The sequence below is a fragment of the Rhinolophus hipposideros genome (genome assembly GCF_964194185.1).
Source record: "Rhinolophus hipposideros genome assembly, chromosome: X".
Lineage (NCBI taxonomy): Eukaryota > Metazoa > Chordata > Mammalia > Chiroptera > Rhinolophidae > Rhinolophus > Rhinolophus hipposideros.
Window position 1 is genome coordinate 5,931,283 of NC_138046.1, and position 12,314 is coordinate 5,943,596.

Here is a 12,314-nt window from a genome sequence, read left to right on the forward strand (position 1 = left end):
GAAAAGGTGATTTAACTACAAAGTAACTGTGCAAACCAGGAGAGTAGATAGGAATTTAAGCTTTGTTCAGCATTCATTATTTTCTCTTTCTTTCCCAGTATTCATGTGGGTGAACCAATCCAATGAAGTACTAGAAGATTCAACTGGGCAAGCATGGTGTTTAGCTTGCTGGATTCCAAGAGAGTGGAGAGTGTGCTATGTACTATCCATCAGTTAAAATTAAATTGTCTTCATCTTAAACTATTTTTGCCTTTATTTTCTCCTTTAAAACGTGCAATTGAGGGGGCCGGCCCGGTGGCTTAGGCGGTTAGAGCTCCATGTTCCTAAATCCGAAGGCTGCCGATTCGATTCCCACACGGGCCAGTGGGCTCTCAACCACAAGGTTGCCAGTTCGACTCCCACAAGGGATGGTGGGCTGTGCTCCCTGCAACTGACAACGGCAACTGGACCTGGAGCTGAGCTGCGCCCTCCACAACTAAGATTGAAAGGACAACAACTTGACTTGGAAGACAGGCCTGGAAGTACACACTGTTCCCCAATAAAGTCCTGTTCACCTTTCCCAATAAAATCTTTAAAAAAAAAAGAATGTTGAATTTAAAAAAAGAAAAAGGATGTTGAATTTAAAAAAAAAAAAAAAACAACAAAAACCGTGCAACTGAACAATGGGAATAGCCTTTTTACTGTTTTGATTATAAAATAATACATACTTGTTGCAAAAAGAAAAAAATCATAAAATACAGAAAGAAGAAAGAGTACCCATAATCCTAGCACCCAGAAATAAACATTGTCAAACTTTTTTCTAGGCTTATATTACCAGTTTCACAAAATCTGTTCTGTGAAACAATTGTTCTGTTTTAATAAATGTTGTGAGACAACAGGGACTCTGTGGTCAATTAAGTTTTCAGAGGTGCTGGATTAAAAAATGTAAACATGTACCTTTGTTCAAGGACCTCTAAGAGCCGTTAAAGGTTAATACAAACCTCCGTAAGAGCGTATAATGTGCAGCATTTCCTAATCAAATTTGAACATGGGACTGAGAAATGCTCATGCATACACAGTCACAGAAACTTGTTCACGTAGATACTACTTCTTTTACCAAATACTACACTATGCATGCTATTGTGTAGCTTACTTTTTTCTTCACTATATGACATATCCTGAATATCTTTCCATATCAGTGGAAAGATATGTCTACATAATTTTAAGTGTTGTGTAGTTTCCTTACAGTGGATGTGACATAAGTCATTTAACCACCCCATGTAATAATTGCAATTCTGCACGCATAATAACGTTTCAGTCAACAACAGTCCACATATAATACAGTGATTCTATAGATTATAATGAAGCTGAAAAACTCCAACTTTCTAGTGAGGTCGTAGCCGTTCTGATGTGAGAAGGCAGTGAATTGCTCACGAGTTGGTGGTGATGCTGGTGTAAACAAATGTGCTGCCCTGCCAGTCATGTAACAGTATAGCACATATGATTATGTACATAACACGTGATAATGATAATAAATGACCATGCTACTGGTTTGTATATTTACTGTACTATAATCACTATTTTTGAGTGTCCTCTTTCTACTTATAAGAAAAAGAGGTTTGCTGTCAAACAATGTGCCGTGTTATGCCAGCTGCAGCCTCATCCATCTCGTGTTTAGTACCTCTCTTAACTGCATCATTTTCTCTTGTCCTTGATTTAATCTCATGTAGTCTTGTACAGGGACATGCTATCCAGGCTTGTCGTCTAGGAGCAATAGGCAATACCACACAGCCTAGGTGTGCAGCAGGCGAGACCATCTAGGCTTGTGTAAGTACACTCTGATGTTTGCACAGTGACAACATCGCCTAAGTACGAATTTCTCAGAACATGTCCTCCTTGTTAAGCAGTACATGACTGTATTTAGGGAGCTTCTACCTTTTCACTATTATAAATATAATGCAGGTAATAGTTTTACAAATGATTGATTGGCTTTTTCCCTTTGCTGGTTCTGAGTCTGAAATCACTCACTCAGTAGACACCTTATTGAACACCTACTGTGAGCCAGGCACTGTTCCGGGCAGATTTTAACACAGACACTGATCATAGTGGGAGGATTCAGATTATTCAAACAGCAACAACAGGCATTCCAGGCAGAAGGTGCAGCAGGGCACAGGTGCTGGGACGAGAGAACCCTGGTATGTTTGAGTAGCAGCGGAAAAAAAAAAACACAGAGTAAACAAGGGGCAGAGTAGAAACTTGTGGGCCATAGAAAGGATTCCGGCTCTTCCTGGGGGCAATAAAGGAGACACTAGTAGGTTTGGAGCAGGGAAAGGACATAATTGAATTGAATTTTTAAAGGGTTATCTCAGCTGCTATGTTGAGAATGTAGGGAGCAAGGACAGAAGCAGGGAGACCAGTCAGGAGGCTTTACCAACATCCAAGTAAGAGATGATTTTGTTTGGACAGGGAGGCGGGGTGGGCAGAGTTGCCACACAAACAGCAATTTGGTGAACATCCTGTAACACATCTTTAGAGTCTTTATATCTCGTCCAAGTGGTTCCTCAAGATAAATTGTTGAACATGGAATCGTTCCGTTATCAGCTATGACCATTTTATAGTTTTTTATATTGTTCCACATGATGGTTGTACCAATTTACACTCCACACTCACAGCCCTCCCTTCTCCCACTGTCCTGAACATTGTGTTATTTCCTTGGTTTTCTTTATATTTTTTGCCAATTATGTTTAGCAATGTATTATTTAATTTTGCCTGTATTTTTAAAATTCTTTTTATTTTTTTTTCAGTTACAGTTGATATACGATTTATATTAGTTTCAGGTGTACAGCATAGTGGTTAGGCATTTATATAACTTATGAAGTGATTCACCCAATAAGTCTAGTACCCATCTGACACCATACATAGCTGTTACAATATTAGTGACTATATTCTCTATGCTGTACTTCACATCCCGGTGACTATTTTGTAACTGCCAATTTGTACTTCTTAATCCCTTCACCTTTCTCACCCAGCATCACACACCCCTTCCCATCTGGCAACCATCACTTTGTTCTCTGTATGTATGAGTCTGTTTCTGTTTTGTTAATTTATTCTGTTCTTTGGATTCCACATATAAGTCAGATCATAAGGCATTTGTCTTTGTTGACTTATTTCACTTAGCATAATATCCTCTAGGTACGTCTATGTTGTCGCAAATGGTAAGATTTCATTCCTTTTTATGGCCAAGGAATATTCTGTTGTATAAATGTACCACCTCTTCATTATCCAATCATCTATTGATGGGCACTTAGGTTGTTTCCACATCTTGGCTATTGTAATTAGTCCTGCAATGAACGTAGGGATGCTTATATCGTTTTGAATTAATGTTTTGGATTTCTTCGGAAAAATACCCAGAACTGGAATTGTTGGGTCTTGTGGTTTTTTTGTGTGTGTGTTTTTTTTTAATTCTTGCAGTCTCCTTAGGCTCGATGCCAGAAAAATTTTAAACTTATTTTTTGAAGTATGACATACATACACAAAATAACACAGATCATAAGTCTTGAGCTCAAAGAATTATCACAAAATGAACAAATTTGTCATCCTCCCCCTCCTCGCATCCCCAGCTCTTCCTCATCCCTAATGTAACTCTGATCTGTCTTCTATCACCATAGCCTTGCCTGTTTTGTGTGTGTGTGTGTGTGTGTTTTAAATTTATTGGGGTGACAATTGTTAGTGAAATTATATAGGTTTCAGTATTCTGTATTACAGAATTCTGTATTACATCATCTATAAATCCCATTGTGTGTTCACCACCCAGAGTCAGTTCTCCTTCCATCACCACATATTTGACCCCCCTTACCCTTATCTCCCACCCCCCAACCTTGCCTGTTTTTAAAATGTATAAAAACTAAATCATATGTATATATTCTTCTCGGCTTTCTCAGTTTATTTGCTTTCGGTTTTGAGATTCATCCATGTTGATGCTTATAGTTGTAGTTAGCCCATTTTCATCCATTCCGTGCAATATCTCATTGTATTATTGTATGAAAAGAACTCTATTCATTTAGGTCATCAGCTGTAGAAGGACATTTGTATTGTTTCTGGGTTTTTTTCTATTCTAAATAAAGCTTCTATAAATATTATTGCAGGTCTGGTAGTGTGCATATGCAAGAGTGCCATTTCTCTAAAGAATACACCCTGTTACTGACTTGCTGGGTCAAAGGGTAAGTGCACACTCCCCTTCATTACACAATGCCAGCTTCCCAAAGTGATTACACCAATTTATATCCCTACCAGCAGTAGGAATGTAATGTTCCCATTAGCCCACATCCTGGAGAACATGCAATATCATTTGTCTTTCAATTTTTTGCCAATCTGGTGGGTGAGAAATTACATCTTATTGTTTTCGTACTTCTCATTTCCCTGATAACTGATGAGATTAAAGACGTTTCTCATGTATTTATGTACCATTTGTCTTTCTCTTTTATGAAATTCCTGTTAATGAATTTTGCCCATTTTTCAGAATTGTAGTTTCATGTATTCCTTATTGAACAGTAGGAATTCTTTACCTATTCTGTATATTAATGTTCTGTAGGCTATAGATGTGGAACATATCTTCTCCTAGTTTGAGGATTATATTTTCACTCTTGATATGATGTATTTTGATGAGTGGAGGAACTTGTTTTATGTAGTCAAATTAGGCAATCATTTTCCTCTAAGTTAGTGTTTCTGGTGTCTGTGTAAAGAAATCCTTTTCTACTCCCAAAGTCAGAAAGGAAGACTCCTATATTGTCTTCTAAAAGTGTTATAGTTTTGCCTTTCACATTTAAGTCCTTAAACTACTCAGAGTTAATTTTTGCATAATGTGAGGTAGAGTCCAATTTCATTTTTTTTAAATATTGTGAGAAGCCATACTTTTCCACCCATGAACTTTGAACTGAATTTATGTGCCTAAAGACAGTTCTAGGAACTTAGAAAAGCAGATAGTTGCAATAAATTCCAAGAAGCAATAAATTCCAAGGAGCAAAATCAGATGCTGAGCAATGAGCACCCTGAACTGGAACTGGCCGACCAGAAAAAGGCTTGGGAACGTTGAAAAGAAGACAAGCTGTAAGACCATCCATCTTCTGAGTCATCCCATTTGCTTTCTCAGTATATTTCCACCCTGAGCTTTGCCTCAATAAAAACTTTAACTACATTTTGCTTAAGGAGTTACTCTCTCTGAAGTTCTTCTAATTGCAGTCATTTGGATAAAGTATTTGCCGTCACCTTTAACCAATCTGAGTTTCCGTTTTGGTAATATGCATCCCAATATGCCCAGTACCACTTAGAGCAAGTCTATCCTTTTCCCTACTGCTTTGCAATGCCTGTCATGTTACCAAGGGTCTAAATATGCATTAATCTGGAGCGGCTGAATGGCTCAGTTGGTTAGAGCATCAGCTCTCAACAACAAGGTTGCCGGTTCAAGTCTCACATGGGATGGTGGGCTGTGCCCCCTGCAACTAAGATTGGGAATAGTGACTGGACTTGCAGCTGAGCTGTGCCCTCCACAACTAGATTGAAGGACAATGACTGATGGGTCCTGGAAAAACACACTGTTCCCCAATATTCCCCAATTTAAAAAAATGCATTAATCTGCTTCTAGTCTCTCTTGTGTTCCATCAGTCCATTTGTCTAGTTCTGTGCCTGTACCACAGTCTCTTAATTACCAAAGCTTTATTACAGGTCTTGCCCTCTGGGAGGCCTGTCCCCTGACCATTTTCTTCTAGAATGCTTTGGTTATTCTTGTTCTGTATAAGTCCACAGATATTTTAAAATTTGATTGCCAAATTTCACAAAACATATCTGTTGAGATTTTTATTGGAATTACATTGAAGCTATAGGCCAATCTGGGGAGAACATATTCATAAAATTGAATCTTGTAAACCACAAACATGACTTATCGCTCCATTTTGTAGCCCTTCTTCACTAGACTCCAATGGTTTTATAATTGTCTCCGTACAGTCTGTATAGACAATTAGATTTATTCCTATTTGATCATTTTAAATGTCATAATGAATGGTATTTTTAAATTATATTTTCTCTATGTTGCTGGTATATGCAAATGCTATTAATTTCTGTATAACGACTGTAGCCAGCAACCTTACTAATAGAACTTATAATTTTAATAATTTATCTGTAGGTTTTCTATAGATACAATAAGATATTCTACAAAGACAATAAGTATCTGCAGATAATAACAATTTTGTTTCTTTTTTCCCAATCTTTACACCTTTATACTTTTATTTTACCTTACTGTACTGAATAGGACTTACAATACAAGGTGGAAAAAATGTGATAGAGGCATCCTTCTCTTGTTCAAAATCTTAAAGGAAATGCATTCGGCTTTTCATCACTAAATATATTTGTTGTAGGTTTTTTACAAATAACTTTTTAAAAATCAGATTAAGGATGCTTTCTTCTACGTTAAAAGTTGTTTTTTGTTTGTTTGTTTGTTTACTAGATGTTGAGTTACATTGAATATTTTTTTATCTACTGAGATAATAAGACTTTTCCCATTAATATGTTAATGTGGGACATTGGATTAATAAATTTTCTAATGTTCAGCTAATATTGAATTCCACTGTCTGAAGTTTTTGGTTCAATTTTGTTACCTGCTGAATCTCATTCATGGGGTTTTGTTTCCTTGTTTGTGTGTAGCGATATATTTTACTTTACTGTAAGCTGCATATGTTCTTGGCAAATATGTGTGGAAACGAAGGCTTGGTATTAATGAAGACTTCTCCAGAAAAGACTTATATTTCTGCCAGGCATATTGGGGATCTATTAGTCAAGAACTCACTTGGATTATTCACTTAAGCTTTGCTAGGCCACCCCAATAGTGTGACTTTCGGCTACCAACCATTGCCAATCTATACTAATAAAAAAAGGCTTCTTTTCAGCTCCTTGTGGTAGATTCAATTAGTCCTGAAGAAAACAGGTGAGTGGCTGCCACTGGTTAGGGGAAAGGGATTGGGAATAATTGATGATGGGTATGAGGTTTCCTTCCTGGGTGATGAAAATGTTCTGAAATTAGATAGTGGGGATGGTTGTACAACTCTGTGATTATACTGAAAACCACTTGAATTGTTCATGGGTAAATTTTATGGAAAGAGAGAAAGATAGCAACTATTTCTTAAGTATTAATAACAATCACTATAGTTTCTTAATATATAAAAATGGGAAAACTGGGCCCAATTTAAACCCCTCAAATTCTATGTGACCAGACCCACAGAGGCTGTGACCCCTACCACTTATGAACTCAGCACTGAACTGTGGTGTGTGGGATCTGACTCTCTAAATTACTGCCAGGACCCAGGTAACACAACTCAGAGGTGTGGGAAAATTAACACCCAGTTGGGTGACCTTTGACCAGTGAGAGATAAGGCCAAAATCTGCTGGCAGATCAATTTTTTTTCCTTTCCTTGACAGTTTCAAGATGCCATGGTTTTATATGGCATATCTGGAGGCATCCAGGGAGACTGAGAAACAAGTTGTATTTTCTTGAATAGCAGTGGCAAGCTCAGGAACACACCAATTTATATTCTTTTTCCACCCTTCTGTGCCTCATTTTCCTTTTCCCCTCACTCTTACACCCATTGGATTGCATCCTACAGTGAAGTTTTAGCACATATGTTTTGCCTCAGGCTCTGTTTTCTAGCGAACCCAGAAACTAATCTTCCAACTGTATAATCTTGACCTAGGCCATCCCTCAGAGGAGGCCTGCTTCATGGGAAAGGTGGGGAAAATGAAGAATGGTTTGGCTCAGGAGAAGGAGCAGGGAGAGAGAAGGAGAGAGAGAGAAAAGAGAGATTGCTGGCTCAGACGGTAGATGCATGTTCAATTTTAAAAGATAATGGAAAATTGTTTTCTTAACTGTCAAGTACCAGTTTTACTCACACCAGCAATGTTTCAGAACTCATACGGATCACACCCTCTTCAACAGTTAATATTGTTATACATTTTCATTTTGATAATTGAATGAGTGTACAGTGGTATTTCACTACAGCCTTGCTTTTTATTTCCCTTATTACTACTGAGGTAGGATATCTGTTCATATACTTATTGGTCATATGTGTTTCTCCATCTGTGGAATGTTTATTCATGCTTTTTACCCATTTCTCTACTGGATTGTTTGTGTTTTTCTTATTAATTTGTATATATATTCATAATAGGAATCATTTGTCACTTCTATATTTTGAAAATCATTTCTTCCTATGCATATCTTGTCTTTTGTGCTTTTTACGTTGTCTTTTGATGAGTAAAAGTTCTTAATGCTAACAGTCAAAAATCAATATTGTTTTATAGTCAACCATTTGTCTGCATTGTTTAAGAAATCTTTTTTCTATCCTAAAGACTAAAAGTTCTTTGCTGATGTTTTCTGTCAAGAGCTTTAAAGTTGTGTTTTTGACATTTAAGTCCTTAATCTGGAATACATTGTGTGTGTGTGTGTGTGTGTGTGTGTGTGTGAGTGTGTGTGTAAGGCATGGAAAAGGGTTCCAATTTTATCTTTTAGTATAAATAACCATTTTCCAGCTTCACTTAATGAAAATCCTCTCTTTATTTCCCCAGAATGCCACCTATATCATATACCACAGTTTTACACATGCAAGCGTGTGTTTCTGTGTTCTCTAATCTGTCCCGTTGTTTAATTAGTCTATACATGCACCAATATGACTCTTAATTTTGATAGTGTGCTCTCTCTCTCTCTGCCACCCCCACTGTGTGTGTGTGTGTGTGTGTGTGTGTGTGTGTGTGTGTGTGTGTTTGCCTTCCTTCTCCTTTAGGGTAAGCTTGGGGAAGGGAGCTATCAATCATATGAATTCAGCCTCTTAGCAGACTAAGTGGGCGATCTGGCTGCAAACTCTTGCCCTTGGATTTTCTCCTGTTTGCTGAGTTACTGGAAGGTCCCAAATAGAGTACATAGAGTTATGAACTGCTTGTAATACTGTGAGGTTACTAGCTTGGCTTAAAGAGGGCCAGGTTTTCATTAAGTAAAGGTGTCTACAGACACCTTTAGTGGACAGCCCCGAGTCCTGTAAGTCCAGTAAAAGTTTTGTTCAGAAAGACTGCTGTTTTAACGCCACCAAGGTGTTAGGATGCTAAGGAATACTGCTCTGGGATTCCTAAGGAATCTCGGCTCCCTTTGCTCCCACTGATCCCTCAAAAATGTTGTGGCATTAACATCAGGAGGTGTGGACTAAGACAAGGAGAAACAGTTTGCTGTTGGAGGCAGTCAGGTCTTCCATCACTGAACAGCAATGTAAATGACGGGAGTACCAGCAGCACAGGAGCCTTAAAGGCATTTTCGTAATGTCCTGTACCCGCATGCATTTATAGGTAGAGCCTGGAGTTGAAAGGGCGGCCGTCGCAGCCCCTGGAGACTTCCCTGCCTTCCGCAGGAATTCGGCCAGGGTGTGGGCCGTGCACTCAACCGGCCCGAGGCTGGGGGCTGCTCCGCTGTTTTGGAGCGGTTTTCTTTATTCCTCAGAGCCCCTCTGGGATTCAGCCGCAGGGGCCGAGACAAGAGCTGCGCCTCCTAGTGGTCCTCAGGCGCCGGGAGCCGGGCGCCGGGAGCCACGGGGGTTGGGCGTTGGCGGGTCCAGGGGCGGGGCGAGGGTGGCAGTGGGCGGGGCGAGGGCGGCAGTGGGCGGGGCGCCTGCGGGGTGGAGACCGGCCCTGCCGCACCGCCTCCTCCGCCTCCGCCGCCCCGCAGGCCTCGAGCCCTTGCACTCCAGCCTCCGTCCGACCCCTAGTCTCTGCGTCCCCGCGTCTCTGCGTCCCGGCACCGACAAGATGACGCTCAAGGCGAGCGAGAGCGAGAGCGGGGGCAGTATGCGTACGGCGCTCTCCGACCTCTACCTGGAGCACTTGCTGCAGAAGCGCAGCCGGCCGGAGGTGAGCGGGCCCCGTGGGTCCCCACATCGCGGGGTGCGGGGCCAGGACTCGGGTCCAGGTGGCGCCGCCCGCTGCAGGACCTCCCCTGGCTGCGGCCTTGTCTCCGGGGGTCCTGTCCCCGGGGGTCCTGTCCCCGGGGTGAAGGCCAAGGCGGCCAGCAGGGTGTGTGGACTTTGGGGGGCGGTGGGTGGTTGCCCCCAGCAGCCCTTTTAGGTGGGAATCGGGAGAGGCCGAGGCCTGGACAGAGTGCTTATTAAGGTCAAGGAAACTTCTTCGTGGACGGAAATCAGGGTAGCAGAAAGACTTGAAGGAGCAGATCCAAGAGTAGGTCTGCTTCTTGGGTGTAGAAATGCTTGTGTTTGGTCAGCAGAAAAGGTTGTAAAAGCCAACTGCCCTTCTAAAGTGCTCACTCACTGTCCCTCTGCTTATAGGTAGGCAGAGCCCCCTGTGCTAGTGTACAAATGCAGTAGCCCCTGTGTATTTGTGGGTAGACAAGGAATGCAGGGATTTCAGAGGTAATTCTGCCCTCCTGATTCCTGTGATGGGCTGGAAAGACCTGTTAACCTCTGTCCTCAAAGATGCCACAGAGAAGGTTGGGCGTTTTCTTCTTATCTCTCATAGTTCTGGGTGTGGGTTGGACCCAGCAAGGTAAGGCTGTTGCTCAGGGTCTCAGGCAGGGGCACAGCCACCAGAAGGCTCACTTAGTAGTACCTCACTGTCTGGAGGCTGAGGCTGGCTCTGAGTTGGAGCTGTCAGCCACAGACCAGCAGCCCCTCCATGTGGCCTAGCCTTCCTCACAGCATGGTGGCCAGGTACCAATGACTGTCCACAGAGAAAGAGGTATGTGGGGAGAGAGAGCCAGGCAGATGTTTTGTTGCCTTTGATGACCCAGCCTCAGAAGTTACAGCGTCACTCTCTTTCCTAGACTGCAAGATCTTCCAGGGCACGCCTATTTCACACTCACTGTTTTTATTTTAAATGCCTTATGAACGAGTCCTCAGAAAGGTTTGCTGAATTAATAAATGACTGAGAGGAGGACATTAAAGATTTAGCATAACCGTCTGCCTTCACAGGTGAGGAAACTTAAGATCCCCGAGGCAAAGCCAACAGTAGAGCTGCAGACTCCGGGCTGGGTGGCATTATCTCAAGGAAAACACTGATAAACATGAGATCTGAGGTTGGATTTTGTATCTGCAGACTCCAAGCTCAGTGTACTCTCTGCTTTGTCACATCACCACTCCTTTACACTTCCCTCAGTGCCATGTTCACACCTGTCTATCGTTTCAAATCGCGATTGCAATAGTCTAGGATTAAACAATCTGTGGCATGAACAGGTGGGGAGACACTTGTTATTCAGATGACAAGACAAAATTGGAAGTCGTGAAGTGGAGTGTAGACCCTAGAAGAGAACCAGGGTCTAAAACTACCTGGTTACCCGGAAGCTTGGCTGTGATATTTTTTTCTGCCCTATGATCAGCTCACTTGGCTGAGCCTTAGTTTTTTTCAAAACAATCTCTTTATTAAATTTACTTTTGGCAGCTTTATTGAGGTATCATTAACATACATGTAAATTAAATTGTGCAGTTCAATGAGATTTGACAAATGCATCCAGTCATGTAACTGTCACCAAAGTCATGATATAGAATATTTACACCACTCCAGAAAGTTCCCTTTTGGTACTTTACAGTCAGTCCCCCAACCCTGGAAATCTGGAAACCACACTGCAAATGGATCTTCTTTTTGATACTATCCTTTTGCCTTTTCGAGACTGTCTTGTAAATGGAATCCTACTATGTGCCATCTTTTTTCTAGCTGGCTCCTTCCAGTCGGCATAGGCTCAGCCCCACCTATAACTCCATGACCAGACCTTGTGTAAACCTTACAGGCAGGTTGAGATAGTGTCTGCCTTTTTGAAAGAGGCCCTATCACTCCAGGAGTTATGTTGTGGGTGCACCGTCTAAATAAACAGCAATTTCTGTGAGGCTGTGAGTTTATCCTTAAATACTTGATGCAGTGTACAGGTTAGCCCGTTTGTTTTGGTGTTATTAAAGGACTTGAAGAAGCTGAAAAAAGAAAACTTACTAAGTTCCTGAATGAAATAGTATCCAGACCAGCCAAGGTGTGGACATCGGAGGGAGAATCTCCACCTGGTGACTGGTGTCTTGACCCCACGAACCTGCTGATTTTTATTTCCTCAGGTTCACCTTCCCGTTTGGGGCTCTTACCGTCTTTGCTGCCAACACTAGGCTCTGCCTCTCACTCGCTGTGTGGCCTTGGGCAAGCTGCTGAAGCTCTCTGTGCCTTAGGTGTCTCTTTGCAAAATGGACCTGCTAGGAGGGTTGTGGTGATGTTTACCTGAGGTAACGCTTGTCAAGCACCTCAGATCTCACTGGGACATTAAA

The 12,314-nt window shown here is 41.5% G+C and overlaps 1 protein-coding gene across 2 annotated transcripts in view; it reads left to right on the plus strand.

The window, feature by feature from the left end:
- Positions 1-9,647: 9,647 nt before the first annotated feature.
- The window catches only part of MPP1 (MAGUK p55 scaffold protein 1), a 28,463-nt gene continuing 25,796 nt past the window's right edge, over positions 9,648-12,314 (plus strand). The window contains exon 1 of one of the 2 annotated variants that reach the window (XM_081042376.1): positions 9,648-9,912. In XM_081042376.1, the coding sequence (XP_080898502.1) occupies positions 9,811-9,912 (102 nt within the window). In that variant the 5' untranslated portion in view covers positions 9,648-9,810. The remainder of the gene's footprint in view (positions 9,913-12,314) is intronic. The other variant, XM_081042377.1, reaches the window with a different exon arrangement.